We start from the raw sequence: 19,839 nt of genomic DNA, 5'->3' as shown, positions 1-19,839 counted from the left end.
GAGTGACGTCACGCCCCACTGACTAGGACCCTCTCTGTGTCGTTAGGACTGGATGGTTTGGCGTCACCTCAGCTGGCCCCAGGTATGGGTACATCAGCCTGCGACGTGATTGCTGGATTCTATTCAGGTCCCATAAGCTCGTAGTGGTTGATACCAATGGACCGAGCAGCTTCGCAGGCTGCGCTGGAATGTTCCTGTTGATCAATGTTAGCCGCAGAGAACTGGCAGACGGTCATTGCCCGTCCTGCTGTCCATTCTACGGGGGTGAAGTCGGTATCAGTGGTGTCATCCTCATAGCTGGCACCCTACAGGACCAGTTCTTCTTCCTCTAGCGAGTGGGAGCTGCTGAGTTCCGACACATTCCTGCGGCGTCAGTTTCGGCGTTTCGATGAACGTTTCTTCCTTTGTGGCCCTCTGTGTCGGACAGTGGCACTTAGTCATGCCTCGACAGTACAAAGGGTTCGGTTTGTATAACAAGTGAATAGGTTTCCATCCTGCTGTTGGATGTGCTTGTAGTGTCCGGTGGTAACAGCGCCATCATACGATGACAGATCTATGCCACTGGCCAGGCTGATTGATCGCTCAAACGTTGGTCTGCGTCGGATTGTTAAAGTACAGCAATGTCGGTCTCCTGTGTCTCGAGAGGCGGAGACGCCGTGAGCATTGCCACGTATGTACTGGGAGCTTCGATGGAGGTACAGCGTTCTGCGGTGTAAGTTGTACGATACGACGCTGGAGGTGTTCGGGACGTAGGTGACCTTCCATGCGATATTCAGAAGACGTTTATGGTGGCCTTCAAAAATAGTTATGGCTGGGCAGCCTCCTATCTGGAAATTTGATGGTACGTGTTGTCGGAGTTCAATGTACACTTGGCCAACTCCGTTGGGGTTTGGATACGTTAAATTGTGTCCACTTTTCTGCCTCGTGTTCTTGTACCACACTGCAGAGCCGGAGCGTCGGTCGCCGCGACGTCTGCTCAGAGAAATCGAAGGTTGGTTTGAATATGGGTATAGTCAGCAGTCTCAGTCCAGCTTGGTGAACCTCGACGTTGGCAACATTTTCGCCCATGTGCAGAAACGGAGTCCTTGCTTCGTCACTCGAAGAACCTCGTCACATGCAGCGTTTCTACACTCCTGGAAATTGAAATAAGAACACCGTGAATTCATTGTCCCAGGAAGGGGAAACTTTATTGACACATTCCTGGGGTCAGATACATCACATGATCACACTGACAGAACCACAGGCACATAGACACAGGCAACAGAGCATGCACAATGTCGGCACTAGTACAGTGTATATCCACCTTTCGCAGCAATGCAGGCTGCTATTCTCCCATGGAGACGATCGTAGAGATGCTGGATGTAGTCCTGTGGAACGGCTTGCCATGCCATTTCCATCTGGCGCCTCAGTTGGACCAGCGTTCGTGCTGGACGTGCAGACCGCGTGAGACGACGCTTCATCCAGTCCCAATCATGCTCAATGGGGGACAGATCCGGAGATCTTGCTGGCCAGGGTAGTTGACTTACATCTTCTAGAGCACGTTGGGTGGCACGGGATACATGCGGACGTGCATTGTCCTGTTGGAACAGCAAGTTCCCTTGCCGGTCTAGGAATGGTAGAACGATGGGTTCGATGACGGTTTGGATGTACCGTGCACTATTCAGTGTCCCCTCGACGATCACCAGTGGTGTACGGCCAGTGTAGGAGATCGCTCCCCACACCATGATGCCGGGTGTTGGCCCTGTGTGCCTCGGTCGTATGCAGTCCTGATTGTGGCGCTCACCTGCACGGCGCCAAACACCCATACGACCATCATTGGCACCAAGGCAGAAGCGACTCTCATCGCTGAAGACGACACGTCTCCATTCGTCCCTCCATTCACGCCTGTCGCGACACCACTGGAGGCGGGCTGCACGATGTTGGGGCGTGAGCGGAAGACGGCCTAACGGTGTGCGGGACCGTAGCCCAGCTTCATGGAGACGGTTGCGAATGGTCCTCGCCGATACCCAAGGAGCAACAGTGTCCCTAATTTGCTGGGAAGTGGCGGTGCGGTCCCCTACGGCACTGCATAGTATCCTACGGTCTTGGCGTGCATCCGTGCGTCGCTGCGGTCCGGTCCCAGGTCGACGGGCACGTGCACCTTCCACCGACCACCGGCGACAACATCGATGTACTGTGGAGACCTCACGCCCCACGTTTTGAGCAATTCGGCGGTACGTCCACCCGGCCTCCCGCATGCCCACTATACGCCCTCGCTCAAAGTCCGTCAACTGCACATACGGTTCACGTCCACGCTGTCGCGGCATGCTACCAGTGTTAAAGACTGCGGTGGAGCTCCGTATGCCACGGGAAACTGGCTGACACTGACGGCGGCGGTGCACAAATGCTGCGCAGCTAGCGCCATTCGACGGCCAACACCGCGGTTCCTGGTGTGTCCGCTGTGCCGTGCGTGTGATCATTGCTTGTACAGCCCTCTCGCAGTGTCCGGAGCAAGTATGGTGGGTCTGACACACCGGTGTCAATGTGTTCTTTTTTCCATTTCCAGGATGTATTCAGTTTCATAAAGGCCGTATTACTTACGATGGAAAAGTGAGTGCCGAAGTCGACTTACTTCTTTTAAAAAGCGCTCGACTTCGAGTACTTTTGGCCAAGAAAAGTCGTCTCGAAACGCGATTTTCAGAGAATATTTCATGTATTGATTCACTTATAGCACGATGACGTCGCGTTAGTGACGATCGGTGGAAGTAAACAAGGTGAGCTGCAGCCGGATGCACACGTTACGTCCACTCTCTTCAGCTGTTAAAGCCAGGCTTCAACTCCTAGACCGTGGGTGTAGACCTTCTTACAATGTTTTAATTCGATGTGGCAGACAGGTCAGTACCCTGACTCACGTAGGGAGCCCATTTTGATACCTCTCCACATACCATGAAACGGCCGTACAGCTGCCAGTAGTTAGCGGAGTGTCGCCGTAACGAACCATGTAGGAAAGACCTTGGAGCAATTCCTCTGGTCTGGATGTTAGAGGCCAAGCGGCTCCTTAACCGCTCTCAGTTTTCTGTCAGGACATGCTGATCCACCACTGACAACTTTATCGTGCTAGAGACAGTTATCCAGCAGGCTCTTCTGTGTAAGGGGGATTGTGTTGGCATACTTCTTGCCGTCAGTAAGGAGCATGACACTATTTCGATACACATCATCCTACGGCACATTCACCTTTGGGGATTTCGTGGGCATTTCATCATTCTCTTTCGGTCCTTTTTGTTAAAGTACTTTTTTCCGCAACGCATTGGTAACATGTTGTTCTATACTTTTCAGCGGAAGAATGGTGTTCACCTCGAACGTGTTTTAGGCGTCACCCTGTTCACCACAGCCATCAACAACATAATGGCAACAGTAAGGAGTTCGGCACAGTGATCCTTATTTGTAGACAATTTTGCAGTGCACTGTTCTTGCTCCAGCATGTAACAGCGATTTGTCTGTTCCAGTTTGCCATGATGAGGTCACAGAACTTGGCTGCAATGACGGGCTTTAAATTTTCTGCAGATAAGTGTGTGTGTGTGTGTTAATTCTATTCGTTCTCATTGTACTTTCAGTTTCATTTAATTTCGTATTTTTAATTTAACTTGCTTTGCGTACAAGTGAGACGTGTCGGCTGTTATCGATTGCGGTCGTTCTCCACCTGGTCGCTAGCGGCGCTCTTACACCACGCCCTCCGGTTTGAAATGTTTGCCGACCGCTGTGGCCAAGCGGTTCTAGGCGCTTCAGTCCGAAACCGCGTGACTGCTACGATCGCAGTTTCGAATCTTGCCTCGGTTATGGATGTGTGTCATGTCCTTAGGTTAGTTAGGTTTAAGTAGTTCTAAGTTCTAGTGGACTGATGACCTCAGATGTTAAGTCCCATAGCGCTCAGAGCCATTTGAACCATTTGAAATGTTTGTGAAGTGGGCAAGTGAGCGATCAGTCAGTCACTGAGGGGGTTGTAGAAAGGAATTAGGTTGGAGGACACTTGTTTGTCACGCGCCGGCTGTCGGGGTCCTGACCGATTAGCTCTGAGGAACCGTAGCAATGAGGACCACTTTATCATAAACTCATTCTGATGCTCTGAAAGGGCACCCTTTCCTGTTGTCAGGCCCTGTTGTGTGGTCTAGTTTGGCGGCGATGTAGGGCTCTCTGTTGTTACTGCCCTGCCGTATCTGATTGTTCCATGAACTGTGAATCTGAGCTTCCTGGAAAGTTTGAACCCACCCTAGTGTAACCTGTATCGCTTACACAAACTGAGCCTGTTCACCTCTGTGTTCGCTCAGCGCTCTGTATTGCTATTCTTAAAAGTATTTTAGTTGCAATCCCCGGGTGTGACGATTTTGGTGATAGTTTCTTATTACTTGGTTTTAATAATGTCAAATGATGCCTGTTGTTGTTGTTGTGGTCTTCAGTCCTGAGACTGGTTTGATGTAGCTCTCCATGCTACTCAATCCTGTGCAAGTTTCTTCATCTCTGAGTAATTAGTGCAACCGACATCCTTCTGAATCTGCTTAGTGTATTCATCTCTTGGTCTCCCTGCCCTCCAATACTAAATTGGTGATCCCTTGATGCCTCAGAATATGCCCTACCAACCGATGCCTTCTTCTAGTCAAGTTGTGCCACAAACTCCTCTTCTCCCCAATTCTATTCAATACCCCCTCATTACTTATGTGATCAACCCACCTAATCTTCAGCATTCTTCTGTAGCACCACATTTCGAAAGCTTCTATTCTCTTCTTGCCCAAATTATTTATTGTCCATGTTTCACACTCCATAGAAATACTTTCAGAAACGGCTTCCTGACACTTAAATCTATATTCGATGTTAACAAATTTCTCTTCTTCAGAAACGCTTTTCTTCCCATTGCCAGTCTACATTTTATACCCTCTCTGCTTCGACCATCATCAGTTACTTTGCTCCCCAAATAGCAAGACTCCTTTACAACTTTAAGTGTCTCACTTCCTAATCTAATTCCCTCAGCATTACCCAAGGTAACTCGACTACATTCCATTACCCTCGTTTTGCTTTTGTTGATGTTCATCTCATATCCTCCTTTCAAGTCACTGTCCATTCCGTTCAACTGCTCTTCCAAGTCCTTTGCTGTCTCTGAGAGAATTACAATCTCATCGGAGAACCTCCAAGTTTTTATTTTTTCTCCATGGATTTTAATACCTACACCAAATTTTTCTTTTGTTTCCTTTACTGCTTGCTCAATATACAGATTGAATAACATCGGGGAGAGGCTACAATCCTGTCTAACTCCCTTCCCAACCACTGCTTCCCATTCGTGCCCCTCTACCCCTCGACTCTTATAACTGCTATATGGTTTATGTACAAATTGTAAATAGCCTTTTGCTCCCTGTATTTCACCCCTGCCACCTTCAGATACCTAACAACGTAATAATGTTGACGTCTGGGCAAGCGGCGGGAATATGGCCTCGGGCGTAGGGGTCACTGGTGCTGTCATGATCATTTATATTAATGATTTCCTGTAATTAAGATTTAGATACTGACATGGTCAGATCTGTTAGTATACAGAGTGCACTGACGGAGAGCTCTGAAACTTTTTGTGTTGGCACCCTTGGGTATTGTATGGAGAGATTCCTTACCTGGTTCTTGGAGCCAGATTGGGTGTGCGGACCGTGTTTTACTGGTATCTGTCATACTTGGAAAATTACAAAAAAAGTTCAGTAAAAAATGTAATTATCCGACACTTAAAAAACTAAATCAGTATATATATATATATATATATATATATATATATATATATATATATATATATATATATATATATTGATTTAGAACTGCTTTCAATGATTAGTTTTACCTACTACCCATACTTCGTTCTTTTTACCTTTAGCAGAAGATGTCAAAGCACCAAGAGTGCAGTCCACATTGACAAGTGATTTGTGAGCCAGCATTCGCCGGCGACGACGAAGACTACTCAATTTGTTCTTATTCATGGACCTACTTTATTTTGTGGTGTGAAGTTAAATTTTTCTTTAATGAAAGTTTCATCTTCTTCCAGTTTGGGTAACGGATGGGTAACAGTTGCTTTCGTTGCTTGTAACAATGCAGGGAGAGCCGGTTTGGAATCCTTTGAAACTCGTGAAATTTTGGCTTACCGTACTATACCTGTTTCTGTGATTATTATTGCTAGTGTGGGTTCCTACCTTTTACCGCACGGGAGTTTGTCTTTGTCTTGTCGTAGACGTTGTAAGATAAATTCCGATTGTAGTATTCACTTATGGGTGAAGGCTAGTGGTCCTTCTTCTTTGGAAGATTGTCGCATTGTGGGTGATTGTACTTTATATAATCATTGAAAGCAGTTCTCAAAATCGGCCCTTTTAAGGGCCACAAATACTACACATTCACAATACTACACATTCACAATCGGTGAACTATTAACACACACACACACACATATATATATATGTGTGTGTGTGTGTTAATAGTTCACCGATATATATATATATATATATATATATATATATATATATATGTGTGTGTGTGTGTGTGTGTGTGTATGTATGTATGTATGTTAATAGTTCACCGATTGTGACTATTTGAAAAGATATAACACCTTCAGTGTTTAGTTTCAAATTTGGAAATTTCTCATTTTAGAAAACTTTTCGTAATTTTGCTGTAGTAATAACTTTAGGTGTGTTAGGGTGAGTGTGAAAGAGACTACTTGTGTGAGAGTATATGGGGCATTCACTAATATTAAATATTCAGTTTGTAATTCTCTATAGGAACTTGCAAGTGCTCCAGCTTTGTATCATGGGAACGAATCCACCAGTGATTCCCCTACTAGTGGATGACGGATGTCCATGCATGTTTGAATATGTAAGAGACAGCCAGAACGTTTGTGGCTATATAGTTAATTTCCAGGCGTAAAATGCAGCTTAAAGTTTATTATATTTTATTTCTTTAACAAGTGAGTTTTGAGTTGCTTATTTTAATGACGTCAATGAGCAGAGAGCAGTGATTGGTCCTTGCAAGATTTTGGGGCGAGCCGGCCCTGAAAGTCAGTTCTGATTGGTCGTAATTCTGTACAGCCAATAAGAAGTGAGACGGTTTGACACGTACCGCAGGGGATAGAGGTGCTTGTAGAGGCAGAGAGAAGAAGGAAGTGGTGGACTAGCTTTCGAAGGAGCCGGTCATACTGAAAGTGTCCGAACGCATTATTTGTAAAATGAAGTGATATTGTGACTTTCGCGTTTTGGTACAGTGATAAAGGTAGCTGGTGTTTATCGTTAACTATTTGTGAAATTTTAGAGTCGAGAGATATTTTGTTCTGGAGAAAATCGCGTGTGTAAACTCTGAACTAAAAGCGTGGGGGTACTAAGTTAAATTTGTTACTAAGTATTTATGGCGAGCAAATACTTTATATACGGGAACCACTGAATGCCGAGTGCAAAAGTAAATAGCAGTTTATTGACTGTGCTACTCTCGTAAATGATTTCGGAATTGGATTGGAAAAGTTCTGGCTGTTTGAGTGTGACAAGGACTGTGAACAGGAACTTTAATGATTTGAACACATGTGGGCTGATGATCTTGCTTAACAGCAATAAAAAGATCCTAATACAAGTTTAAAAAGACCTATGAACTTAGAAATTTGGGCAGCAACCCATTTCCGATTTATTCTTTAGAGTTCACAAGGCTGTTTTCAGCTTTTTGTACCTATAGCGGCCTCCGACGTGTAGTTATGAAATCTCAGTTTCTTCAACACTGCTTTTCTGAGATCTCTTAAGTAGCTGCCGTCAGGAGTAACGAGTGCAGATCTGCAGCAGTATCGAGGTAGGTGGACAATTTATGTTGCAAAACCGCTGTCGATGTACGAAAGAGCACGTTACGTCGCACTACCATGGCTACAGGTCGGTATCTTGTAAAGAGAAAATTATAGCATTACTCAAAAAAAATTAAGTAGAAAAATGGAGTGGTCTTTTGTTGACGAACAAACTGGGGAAAAAGCTAAGAATAAAAGCACTCGAGAATCTTTGAAAATAGCCAAATGGAATTTTAGAGGAATAATGAGTAAAGAAGTAAAACTAACAAAGTAATTAATGTCTTAAAAAACTGATACAGCTGTAATATCAGAAAGAAAGAAGAAACTACAATGTTTGAAAGCAATTAATTTAAAAGAAATTAAGAGCTGCAATTTGTAATTACATCAAAAGTATCCACAAAAATGTTGCAACTGTATGCATTCAGAGATAAAACATATATGAAATGGTTGGGAAAGCTGGTAAGTATAATTTATATATGCTCCAGACTATGTAAAAGCGAGGAAACGCATCCTTATCCCATGTTAGTAACCGAGTGAGGTACACAGGTACAGTTCATACACAAAAGTACTTATTTGTGAGTAAATAATGTTAAATGAAAATTTATTTTTTCTATCCCCATACTTCAATATCTGTTATTGTTGTGCAATTGAATATTTATCATTTATCTTGCGATTTTTCTTAATAACAATTGCTGCTATTTGAAATCCCACCAATTTCAGTTTGGCTGTAATTTTGCGTGACATAAGGAAAGAAAAAAACTATTTAATTTTCTTTATAACATAAATTTCGTTTCAACAAGGCACCTACTAGCTACATCCGTGTCTAGTTTCATTCTGACGTTGCGGTTAAGTATTTATAAATCATACTTCGTAACATACACTCCTGGAAATTGAAATAAGAACACCGTGAATTCATTGTCCCAGGAAGGGGAAACTTTATTGACACATTCCTGGGATCAGATACATCACATGATCACACTGACAGAACCACAGGCACATAGACACAGGCAACAGAGCATGCACAATGTCGGCACTAGTACAGTGTATATCCACCTTTCGCAGCAATGCAGGCTGCTATTCTCCCATGGAGACGATCGTAGAGATGCTGGATGTAGTCCTGTGGAACGGCTTGCCATGCCATTTCAACCTGGCACCTCAGTTGGACCAGCGTTCGTGCTGGACGTGCAGACCGCGTGAGACGACACTTCATCCAGTCCCAAACATGCTCAATGGGGGACAGGTCCGGAGATATTGCTGGCCAGGGTAGTTGACTTACACCTTCTAGAGCACGTTGGGTGGCACTGGATACATGCGGACGTGCATTGTCCTGTTGGAACAGCAAGTTCCCTTGCCGGTCTAGGAATGGTAGAACGATGGGTTCGATGACGGTTTGGATGTACCGTGCCCTATTCAGTGTCCCCTCGACGATCACCAGTGGTGTACGGCCAGTGTAGGAGATCGCTCCCCACACCATGATGCCGGGTGTTGGCCCTGTGTGCCTCGGTCGTATGCAGTCCTGATTGTGGCGCTCACCTGCACGGCGCCAAACACGCATACGACCGTCATTGGCACCAAGGCAGAAGCGACTCTCATCGCTGAAGACGACACGTCTCCATTCGTCCCTCCATTCACGCCTGTCGCGACACCGCTGGAGGCGGGCTGCACGGTGTTGGGGCGTGAGCGGAAGACGGCCTAACGGTGTGCGGGACCGTAGCCCAGCTTCATGGAGACGGTTGCGAATGGTCCTCGCCGATACCCCAGGAGCAACAGTGTCCCTAATTTGCTGGGAAGTGGCGGTGCGGTCCCCTACGGCACTGCGTAGGATCCTACGGTCTTGGCGTGCATCCGTGCGTCGCTGCGGTCCGGTCCCAGGTCGACGGGCACGTGCACCTTCCGCCGACCACTGGCGACAACATCGATGTACTGTGGAGACCTCACGCCTCACGTGTTGAGCAATTCGGCGGTACGTCCACCCGGCCTCCCGCATGCCCACTATACGCCCTCGCTCAAAGTCCGTCAACTGCACATACGGTTCACGTCCACGCTGTCGCGGCATGCTACCAGTGTTAAAGACTGCGATGGAGCTCCGTATGCCACGGCAAACTGGCTGACACTGACGGCGGCGGTGCACAAATGCTGCGCAGCTAGCGCCATTCGACGGCCAACACCGCGGTTCCTGGTGTGTCCGCTGTGCCGTGCGTGTGATCATTGCTTGTACAGCCCTCTCGCAGTGTCCGGAGCAAGTATGGTGGGTCTGACACACCGGTGTCAATGTGTTCTTTTTTCCATTTCCAGGAGTGTATTTTGTATTGTTATAACGCAGAATAGTAAAATGTGGGAAATAAGAAATTTTTATTAAAACTCACTAACATGGCCACTGGCAGAAACTAGTCATGCCAAGACAGAGACGGAAACAGAAATCAAGCTGGTATGTCACAATTTGGTCAGGCTCTCGACACAATACGTCTGCTGAGTGAGAATATTCATTCAGCAGAAACAAGATTGAGACAGAAAACCAGAGAAAGGGGGACAAGGATATTCTATAGCTTGTGAGGCTTTTAGCAACAAACTCTATCTCTTACAGAAGATCATGTAGCAGTTCAAAGCCAGTTAAGTGAATATGGCAGAATAAAGAGAGTACAGTCGTTATGGACTCATCCTCACATCATAGGCTCACCATTTAATCCTTTAAACCCTTCAGAGTAGGATATTTTTGTAGATTCCACCTCATTTTATTCTAAGAAAAAATGAGGCAAATCAGAAAAAACCATTCAGAATTCCGCGATTTATGTAATTTTTCCGTATAGAAAAAATAACATAGAACCTACAAAAATATCCTACCATCCTATTATCTTTTAACTTATTCACCACAGTCTAAGATAAGCAAGGAAGTAAATGACCATGGAATTGAACAATTTTAGCTATAATAATTTATAAAGATTTTCATGTATCAAGAATCCGACACCCAGTGAAAACATTGTCTTATTAACGATATTTTATTTCTATTTTATATTTTTATTTTATTTAATTTAAATTTTATATGTTATTTTATTTATTTTTATTATACAATATGAGAAATCTAGATCATTTACCATTCGCCTAAAATTGTTCTGATTTTTTCTTCTTTAGCAGACAAAATGTTTTCATGAATTATTGGTGTTTTTTGAGTGTGCACTTGGCAACAGTTGTTTCACATTCACAAGTAATTCTAATTTTCTGGTGTCTCTTTTCACACTCTTTACATATACGATATCCGTCAGTTCGATATTTATCCTTAAGAAAATCATCAACTTTTTTATTATTTATCTAGGATATATGTTAGTCAAATAATCTTATATTGCATTTACACTGAAATAATTCCTGTTGTTTTATACCTAACATTAACATTCTTCATCTCTCGAAATAAAGACACTCTGTAAATGGACCTGTTCTAAATCTTTCATCCAACAAAATTTCACTGCGTCACATACCTATATGTGCATTTGATGATGGCATAATAGCTGGAAACCAGTTTGCGTATCACGTAATAGATACTGTGGAATACTATTCCAATTTTTGTATGTGCTCATTACATAATGTGTAAAATATTCCACCATGAACCAATGAAACAGTCAGTCAATGCGATGTTAAATAACTTCCATGGAACGACGTGTGACTAATATTTTGTGTAGCTGAATAAAATGGAAACTTTGACATTTATATTTTTTTTCTGTATGACTTTTCAGTCAGCTATACTTTTGAAATACTGAGGAGATTATAGAAAAATTCGGGGTCATGCGGAAGTGTACAGGTAGTCGTTTTTCCCTCTCTCTGTCTCCAAATGGAACGGGAGAGGTTCAAAATGGTTCAAATGGCACTGTGGAACATAAGTTCTGAGGTAGATAAGGACAGCAAAGGCGCTACAGCGAGCACAGAGGAGTGTACTGATGTGAAAAACACCGACTGAGGCACTGCGGGTGATATTAGGCTCTCTACTTCTTGATCCAGCAGTAAGAAGGAGAGGTGCACAACGCTGGCTCAAAACGAGCGAATATGATAATTTAAAGGAGATACAGAGCTCAAGAGCTGTATCGAATAAGGAAATCAAAGCGTGCACTGAAAGAGAATGGCAAGAAATCTGGGACAGGGCAGAAACAGGACAGAAACAGGCCAGAAACGTGGCAAAAGCAGAACCTGCCACATCCTTCCTAACACAAAAGAAAGATCAAGAACGAAATACTTCCTTCCGACCAAGGGAGCTATGCACTACCTGTCGGGTCATGGTCTGTATACCATCTACTTACTAAAATACGGCAGACGCACCACAGACACTTGTGAATGTGGAGCAATCGGGATCCGGGATCACATCGTCTGGGACAGTGCCTTTAGACAAGGTATTGCAGACAGAATAGGAATGCACTTGGAGATGTTACGGTTTCTAGCATAATAAGGAATGAGGGACTGCGACATAAGCTGAACTCGGTCACACCTAAAATACCAGTTCATAAACTGTCAGCCTGCATGGCTGAGAGACAACCAAGGAAAGGCCATAAGTCATGACAACGAGACGCGCCATGGCAGAACATCCACCAACGACAATCTTCTGGAAGCAGTGAGGAGACGAGCCTCGGGGTGGACCAGGATGGTCTTCTCGACAGCATGACAGCCATCTCATAATTTCCACTCCTAGGATAACATGGCCCCTGAGAATCCTGAGTTGCAGCTCACCACGCCGGTAGATGACCATCCAGACAAATGAGAGATCGAGCTTCTTTTTAATACAAAGAACAACAGTATAGTGTAATGTTGTGTAGTAGAGTGCTGTGTAGTATAATGCTGTAGTAGTGTAGTCCAGAATTATAAATTACAAAATTTGTGAGTTATTAAGGCCTTCTGGATTCCGGATGAACAGGTCTCTGTGGGTTAGGTGGCCAAATGGTAGTATGCAGCGTTTTTTAGTTATTATTATTTTTAATATAGTTGTTGTAAGTACATTAACCCTCTCCCCCCTTAACTACGAGGCGTGTTTTATAAGTAAGAACCGTTTTGAAATTAAAAAAAGACGCACTAAGATATCTCAACAATTTTAATTTTTACTTGAAATCCTGTACCTTAATCTAAGCACTGACACCATTGCAGTCTGATTCTTCCTTGTTTACGTTGTGTACTGAGTGTTTAAGGTGCCTCTGACATTCGTGAGTCCCGCCGACTGTGAAGTACGGGCTGTCATAAGATTTCTTAGTGCTAAGAGCCTAAAAGCGATCGATTTTCATCGTGAGTTCTTTTCAGTTTACGAAGAAAACATTATGAGTGATGGAATGGTAATAAAGTGGGTGAGAGCATTTAAAGATCGCCGCACAAATGTGCATGATGAACAACGGAGTGGGCGCCCTTCGGTCGTTAATGAAAGTTTGGTGCAGGAAGTGAAGAATAAGGTGAGAGACGCTTTTACGATTTCCTCCTTGCGGGATGACTTTCCTAAAGTTTCTCGTAGTGTTTTGTATGTCATTTTGACCGAGCACTTGAGTTACCGAAAATTGTGCGCACGTTGAGTACGGAAAATGTTGACGGATGTGCACAAAACCAAACGTTTAGACAGTGCATTGACTTACCTTGAGCGGTACCACAACGACGGTGATGATTTCTTAACCCAAATTGTTATGGGCGATGAAACATGGGTAGCCTAGATCACACGAGAATGAGAGCAACAGACCATGGAAGTTGAGCAAGAGCGTCGCTTTGCTGCAAGACAATGCCCGTCTGCATGTGGCGAGTCAGACCAAAGATCTCATCACATCTTTTCGACGGGAAACTCTAGACCATCCTCCGTACAGGCCCGGTCTTGCGTCCAGTGACTACCATCTGTTCCTGCACTTGAAGAAACACCTGGACAGTCAGCGTCTTCAAGACGATAACGAAGTCCAAACATTGGTGATGCAGTGATTAACAAGTTAGGCGGTAGACTACTATGAGGAGGATATTCAAGAGCTGGTACATGACAAGTGCCTCAATACAAACGAAAATTATGTAGAAAAGTATATTAAGGTACAGGCTTCCAAGTAAAAATAAAATTATTCAGGTATTTTAGCACGTCTTTTTATAATTTCAAAACGGTACTTACTCTAAAAACACGCCTCGTACCACAATGCTTAGTTATTCCTAAAATATCTGAAACTATGTGAAAATATTAAGTGCTTTATTCACGCCAATCCATGTACAACATTCTTACGATTATTTTATGTAGATAGCAGACAAAAATAAAATAGCAGATAAATAAATGAATAAGTAAACGCTTTAAGATGACGTTGCTCATCCCCGTTTTGTTGCCATATTGATTCCCTGAAACTGTGAGTGTGTTGTCAGCTAGTAAATTTTGCTGTCGTAATATCGGAAAAACTAGGGGTTCTTTCATTTCATACATTGTTTCGGCCCTTCATGTTCGACTATAACGGACATCAGTTAACTTGTGGACTTGGCTGTTCAGAAATGAGAAACGCCAGAAAAGCACTCTTATCTTCTGTACGTGTTACGGTATGTTGCGCACTCACCATCATCAGCTTCTCGTACTCTTCCTCGATGATGGAGCCGTTGAAGTACCGGTAGCGGGCGTGCACGTCCGGGAAGTAGAAGCCCTTGCGGCACACACACTTGTAGCTGCCGCGCCGGAACCCGAGACCCGGCAGCGGAACGCACTGAAAAGAAGCACACGTTCGAAAAAATTCCACATATTGCGAAAGTGGGCAAGAATTAAAGCATCTACAGATGGAAATTAAGCACGAAATGTGGGAGGAGTGTAGCCCAAAGAAAGACGAAGTAGCAGCAGTAATGAAACCAGCGACGAATTTAATATCAAACATGGGAAGCACACATCAGACGAAGGAATTCTAACTTTTATTACAGTCAGTAATTGTATGTATCAATAGACCTCCCAGAGAACAACGAAAGAATTACCTATAGTATCTCACTCTCATGAGATACTAAATGCTTCCATGCATGGACCCAGTAAAAAAGTATTTCGCATGGTCAAGTGAAACATCTGTAGTAACAAAAAATCAAAATAATTTTGATAAAAATTGTGTTGCCGGTTGTATGCAATTATAAGGTCCTTAGACGTGAAAAATCTTCCGTTCTGAATATCTTATAAAAAATGCAGATTCCCAGAAATATCGTTTCTCATCCCAAATGCTCGCCTACGTTGTCTTGCTTATCCAGTTTCCCCACGATTTAAGCATAAGATTTCTATCAACATTGTCTTGCTTATCCACTTTACCCACCATTTGAGCATAAGATTTCCATCAACAAAGTGCTGACTTATATGCCTTTCGTTAATGGTGTTTGTACTTCCATGCAAGTTTTTTGATTGTGGGGCACTTTTAAACGTCACACTGTACGAATTCTGGGATTACGTAGACGTAATTGATTTCAGAAGGTAAATAGTTTTCGAGGAAGCTTTCTGCTCGCTTCCAATAATAAACGTGTTCGCGGAACATGAGAAATCATGCACTGATTCAAACTTCACGCTTCCTGCAGCATCATAAGTAACCCCAATAAATGAATGTATTACGTACAGACATTTGGGATGATCGAATTGGTATTCCAGCAAGGATTATGAATATTTAGCAAAAAATAAATATCAGTTAAGAACAGCATGTGGAAATCTGTATTCTCTGCTGTCTTTCCACGGTTATCAAGTAGCCAAGTATATCTATACTCACGCAACCTGTGTCTTTATTTACTTGTGTGTCTAGTGCGTACTTAAAACTTTGTTTCCATTTCTGGGCATCTGCCGCCATGTTTGCATTTCTATTGCCTTCAGCAAGATTTTCCCCTGTCTGCAGTATCCGAATTTCACATCCAGTAAGAAGAAAACACCAAGAAAGTAATCTGGTAAGTAAGAACTTTTTTACTATACTTCTTTGTAGCGTTCTAACATTCATTGTCATTGCCATCAATGATGCGTTTCGTAGAGCTGTTCTCCTTTGTACTTCTAGTTCATCTATTGTTATTTGCAATTATAGTGCCAAAATAGCAGAAATACTATGCATGATAAAATACAGTGTCATCGATCGAAGGAATTGGCGAAGAAACCTCGTGGCTCATAACTTAGTTTGATATTTGTTGCCTTTTCGGAAGCTCCTCGTGTTGGTAACATGAATATCCAGGTATACCGCTAGAAACTGCTGACCTGCATGCATTTTTTTAACTTATTGTATTTATGAATATCTACTGCAATTTAACGAACAATGTGTCATAGCGTCTGGTCTAGTAGCAGTATCTTTGACTAGTAACGAAAATGTTCCCAGTCTTCGGTTTAAACCTAGCCACTACTTTAGTTTCGAATTAAAATCATCAACATAGGCGACCGAATACGTCCATCATTGTCAAAGGGAGAGGAGGAGCAGACAGAGATTCAGGCACTCTCTTGCCCTTGTGGCGGGATATTGCCCCAGAAGGGTGTAAGAATCAGCAAATATCAATGGAATGAGGCTGCAGAAGGCATTGGAAAGGCCTGCATTAACGACAGTTAATGTGTAGCCACACGACATGTCGTCCGTAATTGAAAAAGTGTCATGATGATTTCTCCTTTGGCAAAAGATTCCGGGTTACTCTCTCATTCGGACCTCTAAGAGAGAACAGCGCATGGGATAGGAGTCGATGAGAAAAGCATGGAATAACAGACGAAAGGGTAACGTTCTACGAGTCGGAGCGTGGAGTATCAGAAGTTCGAAAGTGGTATGGAAGCTGGAAAATGTGTAAAGAGAAATACAAAACTCAATCTAGATACAGAAGGAGCCAGTGAAGTGAAATGGAAAGAATATAAGGATATCTGATCGGAAGAATGTTGGCTGTTAACAACAGCAGTATAATGTAGTATAAAAGAGGCAGGACTAATTATGAGTAGGAAGTTAGGGAGGGGAGTGAGTTAGTACGAACAATTCGATGGTAGGTTTTTTCTCATCAGATTCGTAGTAACGCCGACAACAGGTACACATGTCGATGACGCAAACAAAAGATGTAGAGATAGATAAAATATTTCAGGATAATAAACGGGTGATTCGGTGTTGAAAGCCACATGATAATATAATAGTCATGGCGGACAGAATGTGGTTCTAGGGAAAGGAATAGAAAAAATACGAGGCAGTGTAGTCCTGGTAGTAGGAACGGAAGATGCGAAAGAGTAATTCAGTTATGCAACATATTTCAGTTGGTAATAGAAAATACACTGTTCAAGACTCACAAGAGGAAGAGGTATACTTGGAAAATGCCCGGAGACACCGGAATATTATAATTAGATTACATTAAGGTCAGGCAGAGATTCCAGATACTGGATTCAAGATGCACCCAGGAGCAGATATAGACTCTGATCAAAATTTAGTTATGGTGAAGACAAAATTGGGGTCTAGGCGAATAGACCATAAGAAACAGTGTGGAAGGATGTGGGATACTGAACTACTGTCGAAGGATGAGAGGCGTTTGAAGTTCAATGTAGATGTGGATGCGGTGATAAGGAGTACTACAGCTGGGAAAAGCATTCGACATTGTAAAATTGTGAGAGATCATTGAAATTCTCTTGCTTCATTCGTGACGCAACTTGTTACTTGCGAAGCAGTCGTCTATACGAACTCCAGCATGATTCCCAGGACATTTATGACATGGTGTGTTGAGATTCATCAGTTACTGTGACAGCTAGCAGCTCAATTACAGGAGTAGTGAAAGGAATTCATAAGACGTAGGTTTTGCAGTTAAACTCGATCTTATTTTAGAAGCAGCAAACATTTTAGAAAGTGAAAACTTTACAAGTAAGTTGACGAGGCACCACCGTGTTCATCTACATCTACATCTACATCCATACTCCGCAAGCCACCTGACAGTGTGTGGCGGAGGGTACCTTGAGTACCTCTATCGGTTCTCCCTTCTATTCCAGTCTCGTATTGTTCGTGGAAAGAAGGATTGTCGGTATGGCTCTGTGTGGGCTTTAATCTCTCTGGTTTTATCCTCATGGTCTCTTCGCGAGATATACGTAGGAGGGAGCAATATACTGCTTGACTCTTCGGTGAAGGTATGTTCTCGAAACTTTGAAAAAAGCCCGTACCGAGCTACTGAGCGTCTCTCCTGCAGAGTCTTCCACTGGAGTTTATCTATCATCTCCGTAACGCTTTCGCGATTACTAAATGATCCTGTAACGAAGCGCGCTGCTCTCCGTTGGATCTTCTCTATATCTTCTATCAACCCTATCTGGTAAACACTCCATCATTGCCACAGTCGTAGTTCAGTAGATAGCGAGCAATGTGAAACATGTGAGCAGGGTTAGCTTATTCATGAAACGACGTTTTGGTACTCAACAAAATTTACTTAACAAATCCTATGTAATATCTTTAGTGTGATTGTTCAGAACATTTCATACAGATGCCAATAGAATGTAGCTTCATTAATGAGTCCCATATTAACCTACCACTTTTATTACACAGAGTTGCCAAACAATGCCTGCGCCTTTTCAAAGTTTTCGTAGGTGGAATGCCACACAAATAGTCGGATTCGAATTTTCAGTGTAGCATGACACAATGTGGTCTCCAGATTTTAGGCATGAGATGTGGCTACAAGTAAAAACGAGCCGAAACTTGTAAAAAACAATAGAAAACCAAATAATATCCAAGTGACTATTATTCCAGTTTCTGTGACTTAGGTCGTAGGTGAAGTCCAGCTATGGGAATTGTTTATAAATAGCGATGACAACCTACACCATTATTACCAGTAGGAAGGCTGAAAATTACATTCAGAAACGATTTCCTAACTGTCAAATTTATATTCGACATTGGCATGTTAATCATCACAGGAAAGCTATTCATGTTGTTTCCAGTCTACATTTTATACCCGTTTTACTTCTGCTGCCGTCATGTATTTTGCTTATATAGACGAATTCGTGTATTACTTTCTGCGCCACATTTCCCAACTTAATTGCTTCAGCGTCGCCTGACTTAATGCGACTGCAGTTTATAACCCTTCTATTTATGTCTATACAACAAAAGAAAGAAAAGTCTCGAGTTACTACTGAGACACGAGGCGTGAAGAGGCGACGGCGGCGGCAACGTTCGCATTCCGTAAAAGGAACACATCGAGCGCATGTAAAGTCCGCAGAGAATATCTCACCAGAAAAATAGATCTCTATATATTTTCTATTATTATGAGTGGAAAGAGAGGATAAGGGATAGTAAAGTAAAAGCTGGTGGTCGTTCTGAATATGCGTAGCAGACTAGCATTTGTACCCCCAAAGCAGATTTTAACAAAAATTCATCGGACTTCTCCACTTTTTGCAGTAACATACGTTAGAAAATTCGGATGCCGAAAAAACTAAAAATGTAATGTACTACATGGGTTTCGTCGAACTCAAGGTCCCAAACCGACGAGCGTAATAGCAGACTGTTTGACCATCTGTTCATTAAGAGACTTGATGCAATTTTAAATTAATCTCACCTTCTTTCCGATAACGATATATCCTGAACCACAGCTTTCCGGCGTGAGACAGTTGGCTTCTTAAAATACATCACGATTCATTCTGTACTCTAATCGCCATGCCCGACACTGCATTCTCCCCTGTGAATGTGTTTGTTAGTCTACTGCGCGGATCTAAGTTAGAGGTCCTCTACCTAGACAAACGATCTAGGGGACAATGTAAGCAGCACTCTTAGGTCGTTTTCAGATGATGCTGTCGTTATTTGTCTGGTGAAGTCATAAGAAGATGAACACAAATTGTAAAACGATTTATATAAGCTGTCCGTACGGTGCGAAAATTGGACATTGAGGTCATCCATACGAGTGTGAAAGGGAATCCGTTAAACTTCGATTTTGCAATACATCAATCAAACGTAGAGTCCGTAAATTCAACCAAATACCTAGCAATTAATTCACGGACCACTTGAATGGGTATGGATACATAGAAAATGTGGAGAACGCGAACCAAAGACTCTATTTTATTAACAGAACACAGATCTACTACAGAGACTCTCTACACTACGCTTGTCCGTCCTCTTTTGGAGTACTGCTGTGCGATG

At 43.0% G+C, this 19,839-nt stretch overlaps 1 protein-coding gene across 1 annotated transcript in view; it reads right to left on the bottom strand.

Annotated features, from left to right (window-relative positions):
• Positions 1 to 19,839, bottom strand: part of LOC126485058 (probable G-protein coupled receptor CG31760) — a 613,409-nt gene that overhangs the window by 276,234 nt on the left and 317,336 nt on the right. The window contains exon 3 of the mRNA XM_050108660.1: positions 14,338 to 14,481. Coding sequence (XP_049964617.1) covers positions 14,338 to 14,481 — 144 coding nt within the window. The remainder of the gene's footprint in view (positions 1 to 14,337; positions 14,482 to 19,839) is intronic.

Source organism: Schistocerca serialis, chromosome 6 (assembly GCF_023864345.2).
Source record: "Schistocerca serialis cubense isolate TAMUIC-IGC-003099 chromosome 6, iqSchSeri2.2, whole genome shotgun sequence".
Lineage (NCBI taxonomy): Eukaryota > Metazoa > Arthropoda > Insecta > Orthoptera > Acrididae > Schistocerca > Schistocerca serialis.
Note: the sequence above shows the minus strand (reverse complement) of the source record. Positions and strands in the feature narration are given on the sequence as shown.